Source organism: Lepidothrix coronata, unplaced genomic scaffold (assembly GCF_001604755.1).
Source record: "Lepidothrix coronata isolate B3197 unplaced genomic scaffold, Lepidothrix_coronata-1.0 Scaffold0, whole genome shotgun sequence".
NCBI lineage: Eukaryota > Metazoa > Chordata > Aves > Passeriformes > Pipridae > Lepidothrix > Lepidothrix coronata.
The window spans coordinates 10,015,149-10,035,435 of NW_016690180.1; the positions used below are offsets into that span (position 1 = coordinate 10,015,149).

Genomic DNA, 20,287 nt, shown 5'->3' on the forward strand with positions numbered 1-20,287 from the left:
AAGAGATTTATTACAGTTATCATATGCCTTGTGAAAAGAATGAAAATTGGGCAACTGTTATCCTCATCACTGAGGGAGAAGCTGGACAGGCCAGTCTTACCTGAAAGGTCTGTCTCCTAGCGGTGAGGTCGCTGTGCTCCAGCTCTTTCGGTATTCTTCTCGCTCAGCTTTCTTTTTCCGAAGTGGAGCAGGTACATAGAAAGTCTGATTACTCTTGTTCGGAAGGTACTGGTTAAAAGGCACAGCTGATTTAGGTTCACCGTGTGAGGTCCGCCTCGCCAACATATCATCTTTTTTCACATCTGGCATTTTTCTGTGTGGCAGGTCAGTTTCCGAGTCACTTCCTCTCCCTAGTGAGGAAGGAGAAAAAAAAAAATCCCCTTATTTTCACTTTCATCCAATTGTTTGGGTTTTTTTAAAATTATAACTCAGAGAAGACACCACCAAAAAATTACATTTAACCACTCTTACTTGCATTTGTATTTTAAAGTCAGTCACTGAAGGTAGTAGCCATAACATCTACACAGACAATAAACACTTTTTTCCATCAATCTCTGAAAAACTCATCTTCAGCCACAGGTCACATCAAAAAATCTCAGGGTCAGACTAAGCCAGACTTGTCAGTCACAAAGGACAGACACAGAAGCTTACCTGACTATAGCCCAAATGACTCCTAGTTGTTCATATGAGTATGCCTGATCTGATTTGCATTCTTATATCTGCCTAGCACAAGCAGAAGCAAAAAAGGGCTGCATGTTATATAGCTACAGAATGGCAGGGATATGTGGGTGTTTCTACACACAGCAATTTGGACACACACAGCATCAGCTATGGTCAAGATCTAAGAATGGCATCAGCTGCTATAAACCAGAAAACTCGGATGGTCTCCCTTATCAGTTGCCTGGTCAATCATTCTAGCACACTGCAGAACAGACAGAGACTTGATCCCCAAATGGAAATGTGCAAGGAGACAGGGAAGGGACCTTAGGATTTAGTGGTTAGGTCAGTACAGCAAAGACTGAAAAATCCTTACTGGTGAAGAAATAAGGTGAGAGAGAAAAATCAAGAGTTACAGAAAACAAGATGTGAGACAACAGAGCTGGGTGACTACTTGATTTTGTTCAAATGAACTAAGCCTCCTGATATTTACAAGCCATTTAAAACACTGAAATTTAGGAAAGACTTTTCTGACTTGAAAACTAAACTCCCAAATGGTAGGACAAATACCCTAAAGAGCATTTGCAGTGTGGAATTGCCCTCGTAGCCATCTTGGAAGCCACTTCATAGACATTCACTGGATTCCTTGCACCATCACAAGCCTTTTAAAGCAATTCACAAAGAAGCTATGCAAATAGTTCTCTCTCAGCAGTGTAACATCATCATAGGCCCTGGTTTGAAGAGTGAAATGGAGCACGTTCGTCCCACCAGCATTCATATCTTCTCTGAGCGTTGGAGTATTGGATGGCTCTGGTCCTTGGCCCCTTTGCAACACTTGCATGTGCAATAGCTGTTTCCCCTCTCCAGGGTGAGGGGAAGCCACACAGGTTCTGTCCTCTTGCTAATTCAACACACTAGTAAATTACTAGCTAATTTACTGGGCTACCCAATGAACAACTGAAAACAATGAAGTCATAAAAATCACAAGTAGCTTGTGTATAACTCAAAGTGGGGGAAGGAAAAGAGATCTAAATATGCTAGGAATGTTATTTGCAATGAGGTTTTGCAGCAGATTGAGTAATTAATTGTTTGCTTGGAGAGAGATGAAGAAGAGTGAAAGGGAACAGTAAGAAAAGATATGACAAAATGGAAAATGAACTAGTTAAGACAAAAATCACAATGCCCTTTTTTTTTGCCAGGATCCTTTTGCTTGAACAATTTTCTTTAAGAACTTACGATAACTAGCACCGTGATTGGTAAACTGAGTCTATGTCGAAAGAAAAAGGAGAGATATGATCACAGAATCATAGGTATCTGAGGATAGCTGAGGTTTGAAGAGCTGCAGTACCATTAGCCTGAGCAAGGCACAGAGGAACTAAAATAAAATAAAATTTTATTTCATTTAGCAATATATTAGCAAATGTTATTTGCTATTCTGTTTGCTTTTGAGTTTGTTCTGGTGTCTATTTTTGTATCACATGAAAACCAGTCTTGATCTGGCAGACAGAAATGCTGGAATAGATAATCACAGTAGCAGAGGAATTAGAACACATTCCTCTCCCTCATTACTGATGTGCCTATAAGTATCCCCAAGCTGAGTACTTCAAAGACAAATAGCTTCTTTAATTATTCATATTTTACTCACGAAATTATTTTCAGCTCAAATTTGCAAAAAAAGCACTGGAAGCCAAAGTAACAAATGGAAGATGCAGCTGTGCTCTACATTTATAACCTTAAATTTGTTTTTCTGCATTTCCAAGTAGAAGCAGCACCACAGAGTTTCCACAACCAGTAACAAGCAGTTATACACCACAGACAAGTATAGGTCCTTCGTACAAGGATCCATGCACAACTGTTGGCCAAGCAGAGGATTTATTCATTGGCAACTCTAGAGGCAGGTCAGCCTGCAATTCTACTGTGTTTTAAATAAAGTGCTCTATTCTACCACTGGTTTTGTTTGCTTTTTTCCAAGGGGTAGGATCTGCATATGACACCAGAGCAGTTCCTCAACAGTGAGACTCATCACAGATGGCATTTGTGATGGCATTTCTCACTGCTTCCATCTAAACTAATCATGACTTTAGGATCACTTAAATGATCTACATTCGTTCTTTTTCTCCTAGAAGTGGAAGGAATTATAGTTTTAGTTCACTACAATATTATTTGGTTTATAAAGCTCCCATTTGAATGGAGAAAGAAGTAATGAAAGCAGAACCTTTTCCTCCATCCAGCTTTGCATAAAGAATCATAGAATCATTTAGGTTGGAAAAGACCTCTAAGATCATCAAGTCCAACATAAATTATTTCTATCAAAAACTACACACAGCTGAGTGATACACTAGCCTGCTGGGGCCACAGGAAGAGGTTCAACATAAAAGAGGTCAGCCAAGTTACACTCCACCTGCAACTGTTGGAGGAGACAGCTGTGAAGTTATGTCAGCAGCAAGCAGGGAAAATGGGACACAGAAAGTGCTGGCTGGACAAGTCATACATGTGCACACAGCATCTGCTCGCATCCTGGATATAGTTAAATACTAATTTTTAAGAACAAACTTTGTATGCTTTTATCTTCTTTTGTGTTTGTTACAGACTCAAGAATGTGACAAGACAATATGTCTTAACTGTGGCAAAAAAACACAAAACCTTTCTAAAATCTGCTAATACAGCAGAAGTTGATAGGAAGCAGCTACAGGACATACGTAACTGGCTGCCTACCAGCTCCAAGTAAGCACGGACACAGGACACCCATCAAGCACCCAGGACAGAGCAAGACTTCTTGATTAGGACTTGTGAGGTGTTCCTAATTGCCAACACCACACTTGTCTCATTTGGGAAGGCAGAAAAACATATTATAATGTGGAACCTGTCCTTTGAAGGGCCATGAGGCTGTTTCAGGGAATCAGCCCCAGTAGCTGGTTCTGGATGGTAAACCAATAACAGCCCAAATACCACAGGCCACTCAGAGCAGATCTTAGCTCTGATTTTCCCACAGCTCTTTCATAATTCTACTGTGATGCCAGCTCTCCCTGCCAGCTTTCCAGTTCTAAGGGGTTCCCCATCATCTCAGGCAATCTCTCATGTGTCCGGTTATGATTAGCACCAGTTTCTTTCACAGTGCCAAAAGCAGTATGAACATCTGGTTCCTACGAAAAGGTCCTTCTGCCTTTCCATTTTTGTATTAAATAAGTAACATTACTAAGGAGAAGTGATTCGTGTGTGCAACACAGCTTCATCTGATGATAAAATTTGACTTATTTATCAGTTCAGCAGGAATGTAACTGCGCTGAGAGAGCCTCAATCATGCATCCTTTTGTCCTGAACCAGAATCCTGCTCATGACAGGTAACCTAAGAGCATGCTCTACACCTACCCTAAGCAAATCCTTCTTCATCCAGCATGCTGTGTTTACAAGCTTCTGGAAAGCTCTGGGAATCAGAAAAGAAAGGCAGAAAAGCAGCACCCCTTCTGTACTCCTAGAGCTGCATGTTCTCGCACGAATGTGTACAAAGATGGCCACAGCTCTGATGCTGGGAGCTATTAATTTATTCAATTTCCTAAATACCATGAAAACAAATACAACATTTGGTAAAGCACTGTACATCAGACTTCAAAACTTTGTCAAGTATCAGACATTCCCAAGATATTTCTATGTCATTTATCTGCCCGGAGTTTACCTAAGCAAACATTTTATTCACTACAATATTTTCCTTGTTCCTGCAATTTTATTTCTTACTTTAGCCTAGTTTATAAGCTAAAATGAATCTGCATAACATCCTCTTACACTGTAACCCAGAAAAACACTCTTCCCATCATAAAGTTACAGTGCAATGATGTAACTCATTTTCCAATGCTACGCTATCCTGAGTCAGATTTCAGGTAAGTTGTTGGCAAAGTCATCTACAACTCAGGGAGCACGAATCAGCACTCATAGAAAAGTTTTCCCACTGGATTAGCCCGGTTCAGAGGCAGTATCCAGCTTCTGAATGGCACATTTATTCCAGAAACTTTGCCTCTATGTCACAACATTATTCACGTGCCGCACTGTGACTGGTACTCACCATCACTGCTCCCTCTGAGCACTACATCTGGAGATGGTGTCTGCTGCGAGCGGGAGCCAAAGGAGTCCAGACTGTCAAAGGAATCATCTCTGCCGTGGCGAGGTGGGGAGAGGGAATCACTGCGTTCAGAGTCCCAGCAGTCTATGTAACCACTGTCACGAATGCTGCGCTTTGGGCTCTCAATATCCTCTGTTTCCTACGTGGAAATATCCATTACACATCAGACAGCAAAGCATCTTCCCAAATACTAAAAATCTCCTCTCCAGAAAAAAGGGTTTCCTTGATTTTTGCCCCTTCTTCCCTTCAAAACAAAAGTGCAAGCTTGCAATAAATCCCAATTTTATGCTGATTAAGAAGAAATCACTCTCACTGGATTAGTACAGTGAACTGAGAAAAAGTTCCAATAGGCCAGTTAATAAACCGATCAAAAATGAAAGTAACCTGAACCTTGACTTGTCATCCACAGTCCATGGCACAGGCAAAGGCACTACAATTTTAACATCATGCCTGCATCAGGTTTAAGTCTGCTGCTTTCCAAAAGATTCCCCTCCTCCCATTGCCCATCTATTGTATCTGGCCAGGACACCAGCAGACAGCATTTGTTGTTGCTGCTTCAGCTCAGCAAAATAATAAAGCAGTGTGCCCCAGCCTCCCTCTACCTTGAAGAGAAATTCCTGTTATGAAAGAGGGATGTCTTTCTCAAGCAATCAGCAATGAAAAATATGCAAAATGCTTTTCCCGATGCCTCAGAAGAATTCAGTTGTGCTCTTTACTCTTTGCCAGCTCCTGGCTCTGGGGGATATGAAAGCACTTGTAGCTGACCCACATGTTCAGAGCAGGGAGAACAATGGTTGTCTTTGACAGCCCTGTGATTATAAATTCTTTCCAGTGCAAGCAGCACATACTAAAACACTGAAACTCCAGCAGAGGGAAAGGTCAATAGAAGCCATCCTCACCCTTGAATTATAATAAATCCCTTGTTTTAGAGAGCATCCTAACATTAATTAAAATCATACAGACTGAGAAAAAACAAAAATAACTAAGTTTATTCAAAGATAAATCTGTTTTTTTCTCCCCCGACAGTAAGTAAAGTCAGAGACGTGGGTGCCATTATCAGACTGACATTTTGTGACCCAAAGAGGCTGGAATGTGATTTTTTTTTTTCCCAGAAGCATTTGAATATTAATTCCTAATTAAGAAGCACCCCCTGCTTACCATTAGCTGAAGCACAATGGCTATGTTGAGCACAGCTCCCACTGTCCTTAACTGCTAAGGGTTTACCCATCACTAAGATCACTAAGGAGAAGATCAGCCAGGAATATCACAGTGTTTGCTGGAAAAGTGATGGAGGGAGGAGAGCCCTACAATAATACACCAACACTCCCACGCTGAAAAAGAGGGAGGCTTGAAGCGAGATTGAGAGATCAGACCAAACGTTCTGCAGACTTTTCAGGAAGAAAGCTTAATTAGTGCCACTCGCTACTAATCTGCCAAAATACCACATTAAGGGCAGCGGCAAAGGTCGCCTAAGGCCAAGCTAAACTGTGGTAATGCCATTAAGTAACCTCACTGCAAATAGAAGAGAAAATATTTTCTAAAAACAAATAAAATGCATCTAAGTTGTAACCGAATTCTCTTCTTCAGTTCTGCTTAGTGAAGTAAAATATTGATAGAAACAACACACGACAAAGACCAGTCTCCCTGAAATTTTCATGAATTACACACATCCAAGAACAAATCTAAAAATCCTATCAAAATCCTGTTTGTGACATGATCCAAAAATCTTTTAAAAAATCCAAATTCCCTAAATCCACTCATCCCTTCATACCAAATCAGCTATTCTCAACCTTTAGGCACATTTCCATTTTCCTAAATTGCTGTATTTGAATGACACAGAACTGCTCAGCAGCTACAGGGACTTAAACTTGGGCAAAAAGCCCCAGCCTGCATTCACTATCTATCAGAGTTTGAAAACAGTCCAATTGTAAACTAATGAGTTCTGCAGACCTTACTTTCAAAGGCCTGTTGATGTTAATTTTGCATGTCGCTCACTACGAATTAGGAGGCAGGCACTAGGATAGGATCCTAGACTTCTGTAAACATGTTCTTTACAGCCTTTCCCTTGGCAAACACAATGCCGCCACACAGATGGGTACTTGTCCTGCCTTGAACAAATGTTATTTCCCAAACATTATCAATGGGAAAGTGGTTATCTGTGGGACTGATAACACCATAGCATGACACAAACCAGCACATCAGTCTTTCATATTATCTAATTAAAAACACAGTATGTCACCGAGTGGCAGTAGAAGCATGACTGCCAAATATAAGATGCATTTCTCCAGGAAGTTCCACCCACTAAATATAATCAAAAAGCCATGGATCTTTTGTCGTTGTGAATTTCTAGTTTAAAAGAAAAATGAGTACTCAAATAGTTAAAGAAATTAAAAACAGAGTTGCATGAATAAAATTAGAAATGAATAGCCCCTTCAATACGAGAAGAAAAAAAGATGAGTCTGAGACAACTTACATTGGAGCTGTCTTTTGATTTGCTTATTAAAAAAGGAGAGCAGAAGAGGATTTACAACAGAAAGACTAAACCAGACTGAATTTATGGTCGATTTACTTACTAAATTCTGTGGAAAAATACCAGTAGAGAATGTGATAAAGTGTCTTTTCATCACTCGAGCTCAGCTATAAAGAACATCAGAGTGTTGCACAGCATGATTAACATGTTCTATTTTACAACCAAATCTTCTTCAAATGCAGTAACAGACAAACCCACAATTGCCAGTGGGAAATACTGCAGGGACATAGGAGTAGGGAGGTGATCCCAAAACAAGTCACAACGGCCCTCATAACAGAATCACCTAAACAAGACTTTTCAGGACTGCAAAGTGCTCTGTTTATGCATTAAAAGAATATATAGCTTTCAGCTTTTATGAGATCTCTACTCTTCTCCCAGCTCCAAATCTGCAACAAGTCAAGTCTCAGCCTCTTGCCTTTGGCCTTGATTCACAGTGCTCCGCAACGCCCAGCCAGGCACTCCATTACCATCAGCTCCCTAGAGAACACTGCCTTTAAGCTCCAGCCTACTTCATCCCACAAAAGGGCTCAAGATAAGACCTCTAAAGTGCTCTGATGATAAGTTTCACAGGTAATTATCACCTGGAAAAAGAGGAGCCTCGTGGTGCAAGATTAAACATTAAAAAATAAACCACAATACCATGCAGCACTAACATTATAACAACCTGTACTTTGCCAATTTTTCTGTGCTAGCCCCCTTGTTTGGTTTTGTTTCACCTTTCTGACTCTTTGGAGTGCAGACTGCTCCTTCCCTGCATCTTCTATTTGTAAACAACTCAAGTATTAACTTCATTTTTTTATTGCTTAGTTTCAGTCACATCGCTCACGAGTGCCAAAGTCCCAAGTAACTAGCGCAGGTCATTAAAATGAAGACTAAAATAAATTTCTCCAGAGAAGCAAGATGTTCTCTCTTCCTCTCCATTTTTGCTTGAGTTTTCACAGGAACTGGGCTCACAAACAGGGATTTTACCCATCTAGTTAAGGTTCTCTGGTGTCACCAGAATATAGAAGCTGCTATCAGACAAGTATTTCTTCTCCAGTGGCAATCTGGTGCTGGCCCTATGGGATCCCAGAATGGAGAGCTGCAGCTGATGCAGATGCAGTAACACAGAGCTCGAGGAGAGTGAAGTCCAGAGATTCTCCCACAGTCCCCAAACTCTACTGCCTGTGGCGACATGGTCGTTACATGACATGGGGAGGAAACAGCAGGCGTGAAGCTCTCTGCGGACTGGAGAAGGTATCTACGTGGCCTTTCATGAGCACTACATCCAACACATTCAATGCTAACATGTGGTGCTGCCATCTTCTTACAAGCCTGCTCCTTGCCCCTTCCGTCCCCAAGAAATGCATTCTTGGTAATCGATGCTAAGCAACCTGATTCAAGATTCAGGGCATGCTGGAATGCTCAACCAAAAGTCCCCAAACCACCCTAGAGCAATCACAATTTTTCCTTTCCAACAGCTCAGCTCATAAACCACCAAATATGATTTCAGCCAGAATTTAGAGCTTGGCAAAACACAGATTTATCATAACTATATCCTCGGTGACACATAATCTCCTTCTCTTCCCCTTCAGCTTTATTTAGACACTTCGGTTTGATGCTTTATGTTGCAACATAAAACCAAAAAAGTTGCCCATGAGAGTGAATGTTTTAAAGAGGAAAAACTCTGCTCTTGCAAGTCTGACACTTTTCTTTTGAGTCTCAGCTCTTCTAGCTGAAACTTGGTGTCATAAATGAAAAAATTCACACCAAAACATATGGAAACTCTACACCCCCCTCATATTTAGCAACAAACAGTTTATTTATGGGACTAATAATTTGAGATAAATTTCCATTCCCAAAACATAACAAAAAGATACCTTTCTCATTTGTGCCAGGAAACCTTCAAATTCCTTCAGGTTCAGGGTTGATCCGCTATATGACGTGCAGCTGTTTGCCGCTTTCCCTAGCCAATAAATGGTGACTAATACCTGCAGAAGTTAAGAAGAATTAATTTAAGCCATCTACACAGTCACTTAGCTAAATTTACTTCCTTTCAGCATTCCTGATTTATTCTAAACTGCACAGTGGCACAAGATTTTGCTATAAATCAGAATTTAAAGGGAAGTGTCTGTCAAAGGTTAAACATAAATATATCAAGTAACTGTGAAAATTTAAACAGTCCTACACAATATCTAACTTAACACACTATCTCCCTGGTATTTTTAATAAAAATAATACAACTGTCATGTCTGCCTGGAAAAGAAACAGAAAAAATTAATCTGAATAGAAAAACTAGACAAATATATCTGAAACTGTCTAGAAGACACATAAATATATCTGTTTGTAAACCCAAAAAGAAAAAATCCCTAAAGAGTACTGATACTAGAAGTCGTTAATTAAAACCGTTAAGACCAAGGGAATAAACAAAACATCTTGAATGAGTGCCTGCCTAAAAACATCTCATATGTGTGCCTTTCTATTTCAAGGACAGAAAAGGAAGTCTCATTTTTAATCATCCTAATGCAATCAACCAGATGATACAGGAACATTTACTTCTAGGCTTCTGATAACAACTTGTTATAACAGCTTAAGAAATGCTTAATAAAGAAGATGAATAAATAAAGATTAATCAAAAGCCATGAGCATCTGGTCATTTCTATCAGACCACAGGGGAAAGAGTTAGTGGTTTCATTCAAGTTCTGACTTGCTGCTTCTTCATAACTCAAAAGTCATTTCAAAACTAGTGAGGGGAAAAGGCCAAGAATTGCTCTTGCAAGTGTTTATATACCCTTTCACTCCTTTAAGTAGCAAAGAAATCTGCCCTGACACTGCTGGTGTTGCATGTGTTTTAGGAAAGGAGAAATTAAGATGCTTAGGATGGTCAAATCCAACAACTCCAAAAATGCTGCTGTTTACACCATACAGAGAAAGTCCTTCTCTGCACCCACATATGCCTCCACTTAAAGCAATGTCTTTAATGGCACCTGTGCAGCAGCAATTTGGACTGGAAACTGATCATCAAAAGCAATTCAGTTCAGTGTTTTGCACTGGATAAAAACGACAAACCATCACCTCAGAACTTAGGGCTTTTTCTCATTTAATGATCATTATTTTTGCATATTCTGTGACAGTGCAAAGCATTTAACTGCAGAACAAACAGGAAATATTTTGATGTGGAAAAGATGTGCAACCAATAATAAATAATAGTTGCCATTAACTCTATCAAAAAAGTTACATTAACTTTATGTTCTGATGGGACAGGGCCATATACTTCATACTATATAGTGAACTAAAGAAAACAAGATTAGCAAAAATCCCAAGGGGGTATTTGGAACAGGCATCCTTCAGACTCTTCTTCCCTAAAACATGCACCCATATTCCTCCAGTGCTTCCTCCTCAGCAATATATGCTGGACTTTTCTCATCAACTTGCTCTAGCATTCCCATTTTTCATTTAAGTGTGATGTCCAAAATTATGCAGCACTACAGGTGAGGCCCTGCCAGAAAAGGATACTGTGTATGTCATACAGATCCTCAATTTAAAAACAAAAGTGGTGCATAATGTAAAATATGTATTTTATATATAAATATAGTTTATATTTTTCTTTAGTTTATAAATAGTGCACATGCCATAAAATATCTGAGTAACACTTTCAATAAAGTTCAAAAATTTTCCCCTTGTTTTAAAATTACATCCAAATCAATACTGTGCTGAGTGAAAGGAGGTGGTTTCGCTAGTACTGATTTTTTTTTATCTTGAAACAACCTTTATCTGAGCTTTTATCCTTCAACCAGTACTACTTGATAAATTTATGCAAAGAATTCTTACAGTATATGTTCCCAAGTTAAATGATAACACTTGCAAATATAGTATTTCTGGCAACCAGGAAACTGTCCAATTCATTTTGCCATTTAGTTCACTGATGAAGGACGTGGTATTTTTATTTATTTATGCTAGCATTTAATCACTTTCTCTCTTCTTCCTTTCTTTATTTGAGAGGGGAAAAAAAGTGGATAATTTCACATTTGCAAGCAATTCCAACTGGCTGCCAGCCAAGGTTGCAGGATCATGCACCTGGAAAGCATATATTGCCTAGAACCACATCACGGAAGACATTTTCGAAACTTTACCTTTAAAACAATACATATGTACAAAGATATTTAGCCAGTGCCCACAACAGTGCTAAAATACCAAAGGTGAACTCCTCCCCTAAAACTTTGTGTGCTGGGTGCAGAAGATACTACTCTACTGATGATGGTGATGATGGGAAAGACAGCATGAAATAATTTGGGGGAGGGGGTGTTTTTGTTTTGTTTGGGGTTTTTTTACCCACAGCCATGATTACTGGCTTGCAATGTTACTAGGAAAAGATCTTGGCATTTCCCATCACTTTATAGGGATGTAAGCCAAATACAAAATCAAATTTCTACCAGTTTACAGCCGACTAAGGACAGACAGCTTGCTAGGCTTTAAGAGAATAACTAACTCTGAGACCAGCAAAGTTTAGACATTTTCTTTTCCACTTAACAATTACAGGATTGCAATTAGTTTAAATTAACAAGACAGTTAAGTTAAATGGAAATAATCTTTCTTGGGAAACACTAATTTATTTGGAAGAACCATGAGAAAACTAGCAAACCGGATAGTAAAGACTTGCATCCAGATCTGATGATCATTTTGCTTAATTTTAAATGCTTTGTGCAAATGCACTTTATGCCAATATATTCATGAAGGGTTACAAAAGTGTCACTTCATGGGCGAGTCAGACCGTTCCCAGTACACTGCACACTGGACAGCACAGAAATCACATTATTTATCACTTATCCAAGAAGAAACAAACGTTCTCTACCTTATTTCTATTGTAAGGCTGCTTTGCCATAGCAGCTCTACCTAAATTTCCAGCAGAACCTAGTTAGGTTTGTATTCAGAAGGGCTTTTCAGCAATACTTATCTGTACTCAGTTTTTACTAACATAATTCTTGCTCAGGCCAAATACAGGATTAACCAGATAAAAAAACTCAACAAACTCCAAGTGATGTACTTACATTTTTCAGCTTCCTACTATAGTCAATGTTCCTGGTTGCACACACAAACACACACACCAAAAAAAAAAAAAGTGTTTTCTGCACGATGTTGAGAAATAATCTATTTAAATATACACTTTGCAGCGGAAAAAGAGAGAGGGGAAAAAATCAGAAAGTAGACACACTTTCCAAGAGCCTGTATGCAGCAAATCACATTTTCCCTAAAAAATCCTGCAGAATGCTTCTGCTGGGTGAAAACACATGAAAGCTAAGAAGATGTAGTTCACACATTCATTTTTCTTAACATGGGATTATTTTGTCACCATTATTTCAATCATTAAATTAGAACTCTGGAAGCACAAAAATAAAATGTGTTTATAATGGTCCAACATTAAAGTAGAACAGTGCCAAAAATATTTCCTTTAAATAGAGTTGCTGATTTCTTACAAAAAGAAGACAAAGGTCCTCACTGCTAAAATACATTTTGCTGTTATTACAGGTTCTGCTCTGTGATAAATCATGCAACCCATACAGATTGTGGAAGCAACTGAACATGCACAGGAGATATCACCAAACATTAAGGAAATATTGCAGGAGCTTCTGTGGAAACAAGACTCACAAAGAACAAAGTAGATGGGTGAAGCAACAAAGATCCTGCCACTTAAAACAGAACCTGCTGTGGAAAACATTTATTTTTTGAATGTATACTTGAGTGCTCAGACTGAACATTGGCATCCTTCTCAATTAATTTTTTTTTCTCCAATGTTCCTGAAACAGTGGAATTTTTCTGTTAGAAACAACAAGGCACAAAGTTTGTGCAAACCTGAACATTTCAAAATTTAGCAAAGAAAGCATTAAAAAAATTGGAGGAAATGTGTATGACATTTAAGTGCTGAAAAATAAATAAAACTACTTCAGATTTAGTAAAGATTGTCTCCTGATTATTGTCTTCTGCTATAATGGTAAGACCACTCCAGCATGAAAGGTTACCTGACAAAACCAGAAGTAAATGTACTTAAATCTGTTAGAACAACAAAAGCCTAAATATAGGCAATGGTAAAACCAAGTATTTTTTGATAACATCTTTTTAAGCCAAAATTTTGTCCACCAATACCCACATACTAAGAAAAATAGAACAGTCCTGGTTTTTTTCTTAATAAAATAACAGTGGAAAAGAGTGTTGTTTAACAAGTCAGTAAGAAATTCTTTACAGCATTAGCTCATAACTTTTATAAGCAGAATGATCCAAAAAAATAGATCTGATGCATACCTCAATTAACACCTATATGAAAAAAAAGTTAGCATTTCATTATGTTAATCATGTGCAATAATGTCATATTCATCCTCTACCACAAAACAAGTAACATTTTCACCATGTTTAAAAAATAACCCAAAAGTCTACAAAAAGGGGGGAAAATCACCTTCATGCTTTGGGAACTAGCTAGCAGAAGACATGTCTTCAACATATTTCTCTACAAGAGTCATGGACTTGGCTTGTACAGCTCAACTCAGTTACTCAGCATGATCTTGGCCAGTGCTAGGAAAACATTTGGCTCATTTCCACAGCTGCTTTCTCTGAAATGTTGATGGGGGGAAAAAAAAGTCATGCCAATGAGATGCTTCACATCTATCTAGCATCATATTCAGCAGAGGGCCAGGCCAGCTCTGCAGAGTTTATGATGTCAGAGTTTATGTGTTTAACTTGGTGACATGCTGGACAGCTCTCCTTGGAGCTCCACCCTAGTCCCAGCATCTCAGCCTGCCTCCATTAAGGTACTCCATCCATCCTCAAACCCAAAAGATCAAGGTGCTTATCAGAAAAACCCTTTCTTTCTAATGTCATATGAAGATTAGGGTTTTAAATGGAGATTAGGGATTGCTTTGCAACTCTCTCCAGCAACTCACTGTAATGATTTTATAGGACGTCATGAAAAACCTTTTCCATTACAGTATTATCAGATTTAGAAGACATGTCACATTGACCCCTCTCACCGGTATGTATAGGCAAGAAAACCTCATAGTAGAGTCAGAACCTTGGAAAGGAGTAAAAAATGGGAGACTATTCCTTCAGACAAGGAAAGTGGCCAATTTGATTTTCAAAGCCTTCGAATTTTCCCAGACAATGCTTGAAAACCATGAAAACTCGCCCAGCTTCCATTGCCAGAAAAGAATTAAAAAAAAAAGCTGCTGAAATTTAGTAAATTGTTTCCATATACTTTTCTAAAATGGGTATGTCTGACTAGGATTTTATTAGTGATCTTTTTGGCCAAATGAAACGAGGCCATTCAATCAACTCAGCAGCATTTTCTGCTCTGTAGACCAATAACTTCTGTTATAACTGTAATATCACACATGATAGACCCAAGACTTCCAGGAAAACTTTTAAATAACACCAATCACAAATTTTGTTAATTTTATGAGACTGTGGGGTGCTCTTGCTTTTGGAGCAATTTGTGCAATTTGTGTGGTACTAGGTGTGTGGCTTTGGTGAGAAAGTATCTAAACTGTGGCATTTCCAGTCCACACAGACATCTTCAGCCCAACTACTGCTTCCCAATCTATAGTTCTTGTAGGGAAATAAAGAGAATGTGCTCATGTCTGCACCTCATAGAGTTTTAGAGGCCTATAAATGCCCTATATTGCAAAATCAGAACACTTTAATCCGAGCTTTGATTTTTTTTCCCCAGACTACAATAGTTCATTAGTTGGACAGACTAAATTTAGACTCAGGAAAACCCCCAAGTCCCTCAGAATCTCATCACGTAACTAAAACAGTATTTTCACAGAATCACAGATTATGCTGAGTTGGAAGGGACCCACAAGGATCATCAAGTCCAACTCTTAGCCCTGCACAGGACCATCCTCAAGAGTCACACCATGTGCCCGAGAGTATTGTCCAAACATTGTCCTATTTTAAAGAGCTGCAGTTGATCTCTGTGGGAAAAATAACAGCCCGTAGACAAAACCTGTTGAATGGAACAATCTATTCTTCCCAGCACTGAAGGTTTCCCAAACCTCAGCTTCCTATTTGCTTTATACAAGTGACAGTTCTATAGCCTTTTTGCTTATCCTTAAATATTTACTATTGCATCACATGCATCTGAGGCTATAACATGCTAATCACAAACTGCTTTTGTACTTACTTGATGGTTACTCTGTTTGATGTGTCCTGCAGATCACCGGGATCAAAAAGCTGAGATTCCTTAAGTCCCAGCTCTTTGCAGCCTCTTAAGAATAATATGATATTATCCTGAAAAGAGACACAAAAAAAACCCCAACACTTTTAACTCTCCTTCATTTAAAAATATATCTTATGAAACCAACCTCTTTCTAACTCAGTATCTGTTCGTGAACAGTCATACCACCAGTTAAATGAAGAACCAAAGACATTTCCAGTCACATAATTTAAGAAGTCAGTATAGATTTTGTTTGGAAACCTGATAGATATTAAACTTCTTTCCTTTTCTTTTTATTTTTCCCCCCAAAATATGTAACTACAACAAGCTTATTGACTTGCTTCTTTTCAAACTCAGATGTTGGCAACTTTTTTAACTGAAAAAGCCCTGCTAATTTCCCCACCTACTGATGTAGGCTGCCAACACAATCTCAGCATGTTACAGGGTAGAAAAGGTAGGATTTCTGAAGGAAGCAGGAAGAGTAGATATGAAACAGCCCACCACCATTTAAGCAAGCAGCTTGTTCAGAAAAGATTTTCCACGTCAATATGAGCAAGCCAGTTAACACAACTGCTCTCTTGCCTCTCAAGCCTTAGCCAGTCAGAAGCCACTGAAAAAAGAGTGGCTTCTTCTGAAATAAAAACCTTGAAGCTACACTTAATGTGACCACTGTCTGTAAGAAGAAACAACACCAATTGTGTAACACTTTTTATGAAGGATTTACACTTTTCAAAGGGTAGAAATTAAAAACCTATAACTAAGAGAGACTAAGCACAAACTGATATAATCCTCTTTCAAACCAAATGCTAGTGATGACACATAGGTTTGCACACAGGGGATTAAATTTGTATATGCACCTTTACAGTTAATATATGTTTTACACTTACACACATGTAGGTACACTGCTCCCTTTAACAGAACCAGTGAATATTTCTTACATGGATACAGCTTGAAGGTCAGTAGAGAACAAGTGTTTAGATATGCATATTTCTAGATCAGCAACTGCAACGCTAGATGTGTGAAGAAGTAAAGACATAATGTACAGCTTGATATTCTCTGAGGTCTCTCATCTTAAATCTCCAACTAAATTTAAGCTGCCACGTGAAGAGTTACAAAGGAGCAGAACCACAGAGTGTGGCAGAGAACTCTGTTTTTGTAAAACCTAGGAACCAGAGGAGCCTGGGTAGTGTTTAGCTCTTACCCACCCTTCGTGACAGAGCAGGATTCGTGAGCAGGGCTCTCCCCACATCTGCTCCCAGGCCTTTGTTTGGGTGGGAGGCCATGGCTCCTCGAGAGCAGCCCTGTTTGTTCTGTTTCGGGACAGCAATCAGAATGCTAATCACTGCAGCTCTCAGCATGCCAACACTCTCGCACACAAAGCTCGCCAGCCACACCGCAAAAAATAAAGACTTGGAAATTCAGAAGAGTCCAAATCTCCCTTTCTTCCCTGGCTGAAATTTAACAGCTCTGGAGGGGAGCCAGGGGTAAAGGAACAGCAGTTGAGAGAGCAGAGTGCCCATAACCCAGGGAGACAGCATCATTCATGCCACGAAAAGATGCTTGTAAAATTCTCCATCTGGCTTACTGTTTGCATTATAATTTTTCCAACTGCATTGTGAATAACTCTTGTGTTTGGTCTTTGATGGAGGACAGTTCTGGTCACTTTCAAACACTGGGCAGATCAATGTGTAAATCTAATGAAAATGCAAAAGCATTCAAAAAATGTTCCAAACAGTATTTCCAGATTTAACAAAAATATATAGGACACAGAGGACATAGTAACCTAATAGGTTTAGAAAACAAGCAAAGGAGGAGGAACGCGGGAGATAACTAATTGCATCCATCTTTATGCCAAAAGTTCACAACCAAGTTATGATAAGCAGTAACAAAAACACCAGTCCATTCGGCAGCCATGTAGTTTGGAAACTCAGTTCTGTTGATGAACAAATGCCCACTTCTCAAAAAAACAGTGTCACCACCCTATGCCTGTTTGCATACATGCTTTTATTTTGATGGTCATCATAGGAAAAACACTCGCCAACAGTCACTAACATCATCACCCAAACAATTCCTCAGAAAGCTAGTATCTTGTATGGGCACAAAGAATCACACATAACAACAAGATGCAATCAGTGAGCACAGAAAGAAGTTTTTACTTTTGCTAACAATCTCGTAATTTTTATTTCCCAATGGTACTAAAAATGGCCATTTGTTTAAACAGATTGAAAAAAAAAAGGCCAACAAAAAAGATGTTTTCAGGTGTCACATTTATTCAGGAACACCTGCCTAGGCTGCTTAAGCCCAAGCCAAAAACGTAGCTCATTCTAGTGCAAAACTAAACTTTTCCTAGTTTGCTCTAGTACAGATGAAATTCACATGTTAGTACCACTGAGACACTGGAGAAAAGCAGTCATAAGCCACTAAAAGGAGAAAGGAGTCTTAACATTAAGACCTAGCTCCCAGTAAAGCTTTCTCTCAGGATTACTACACTTCGCATTGATCAGGTCCTGTCTTCTTCAGTTTTCAAAAAAATTTTTTTACATCTTTTGAGAGGATTTTTTGTTCAGTGTCTGTTAGCTGCAACTATGCATGTTTTGTAGTCACCTGAAGTCCTCCTTTCTGTAATTGCTGAAGAAACTATAAAAGAAAAAGACCCCAGGTTTACAAGTAGCAATGTATATGAAACATCCTTACTTTAAATAAGTGACTGAAAAGACGCATTTAATGTGCCTGCCCAGCTCCTTACAACTTGACAGAGTTAAATAGGTCATGCAAATGGGTCACGCTGCAATGGCAAGGATTGCAGCGTGGCCAGCTGCTGTGCCTCAGCTAACGGGGTGTTATCTTTTACAGTGGTCTCAGAAGACACATGACCAGAATTTGGTCTCTTTGGCAGTCCCTACAAGGCACTAACACACAATTTCATCAATACATTAGATGGAGATGATATTGCCTTTTCTCAGCTATTACTTGCTGCAACTGTCTCATGCTGACTCCTCTTGGTCAGCATTACAATCAAAAATCTTCTGGCTTTTGTCCTTCATACACACAGAGGAAAAGCAAGTTGACAGGTTCCAGTCTAAATTTATTTTGCGAATTTTCTCTATTCTTTTAAAATATAAAATTTTCTATCTATAAATCTATTTATACAGATCTATAAATTATAAATCTATAATCTAGAGATATCTACAGATAGCTATAAAATTTTAACTATGCTTAATTGATAAGATGACAGAAAGTCTAAATAGGCTGCTTACAGAAGACAAACACTTCAGTGTGGTGACAGACACAGGACACAAGCATAGGATACACTGACAGATTAAATCCCAACCCTTTTCTGCTTTCGTCAGCAGAGTCCTGAGAGTTCTTGTTAGATCAGCACTATAAGCAATGTCATTTACTTGTCAGTATAGAAAACCAACAATTATTAATGTAAATGTTTTGCTTTACCAAATTTCAGAAACAAAAAATTAACCAACACACAAAACTACGAACTCCCAGGCAAAGTCAGCCATGAACCAGTAAGAAGGGTCATGGACAGATAAGAGTGCAGAAAGGGAAAAGGGAAGGGAAAAATGCTCCTGCACTCACAACTTCATTTCAACACCATCACCTTTTCATCCTTTCTGGTGTGTAATCGACAGACTTACCTCTACAAAATCACTTTGCCAGGAAAACCACCTGCAGGTAACGCAGAGAGAGTAGGTGGTAGAGGGGTTACACCTTCGTGAAAGTGCAGGGAGGAAAAAATAATGCACTGCTCACTTGTAATCATTTTTTGTTTGGTTGGTTTTAACCTCTGTATTACAAATATGAGAAAATGTTCACTGTATAGCATTAAGTCATTTTCCTCATGCACAAAGTGGTGCACAAAATCCTGACTCCTGTAAAAAACCCCAGAAATTGGCAGTTGAGCAGGACAGACACCCTGGAAAGTCACTGCAAATTCACACAGTAGCACAGCCAACACACAAGATAGCTCAAGCTAGTGAGAATCAAATATTCACAGCAGGCAAATTCTCTCCATAGGATCTGCTGATCAGATGCAATGGCAAACAGCTTGAATTTGGCCCACTTCCATTCCTTTCATCTGCCACAATAGTATACAAAACATTCTCACTGTATTCGCACTGCAAATCGGTCCTACAGCTTATCACTGTGGAGCCATCATTTGTCAATGTGCTACTGCATGGCCTGGATGAGATATACAGATAAACCTGGGGAAAATAAAAGCTAGCCTAGCTGTATGTCTGCACGGAACACTGCATAAAATGCCAAATACATGCCACTTCTGTGAGTTGGAGATATTATTAGTTGCCAGTAGCACTGCTCTGTTTTGCAGGACAGCTGCAGACAAACAGGTGGCCTTTTTCATTTCTGGAATGCTGATATTTTCCCTGCTCCAGAATAAATTGGAAGATCTCTTAAGAAAAATTTCCAAACTGCTTTTCTGAGCAATTTCCAATTCAGACTCTTTAAAGCCTTTTGTTTGCTCTCAACATATCTTCCAAATTCTCTTATTTTTCCATTTTATTTAAGTAATTAGTGGTGGTAATTTATCTACATAAAAGCAATGGATCTTGTCTGATTCACAGGCTCACAGAAATATTGAAATACTCTGTTCAAGCATACCAGGAAAAAACTTTTTATGAGAAAGGCTGGGAACTTTTTACATATGTGTGTGTGTGTGTGTGTGTGTGTATGTATATATATATGTGTATACATACATACATATAAGTATGTATATGTATTACTATTTATCCAATATGCTTTACTGTATATGTTTCACTATATATGTGTTTAA

The 20,287-nt window shown here is 38.8% G+C and overlaps 1 protein-coding gene across 3 annotated transcripts in view; it reads right to left on the minus strand.

The window, feature by feature from the left end:
• The window catches only part of LIMCH1 (LIM and calponin homology domains 1), a 179,077-nt gene that overhangs the window by 58,994 nt on the left and 99,796 nt on the right, over window positions 1–20,287 (minus strand). For all 3 annotated transcript variants that reach the window (XM_017833120.1, XM_017833205.1, XM_017833295.1), the window contains 5 exons: window positions 15,451–15,557; window positions 12,329–12,359; window positions 9,161–9,271; window positions 4,715–4,910; window positions 101–350 (listed from right to left, as the gene is read on the minus strand). In XM_017833120.1, the coding sequence (XP_017688609.1) occupies window positions 101–350; window positions 4,715–4,910; window positions 9,161–9,271; window positions 12,329–12,359; window positions 15,451–15,557 (695 nt within the window). The remainder of the gene's footprint in view (window positions 1–100; window positions 351–4,714; window positions 4,911–9,160; window positions 9,272–12,328; window positions 12,360–15,450; window positions 15,558–20,287) is intronic.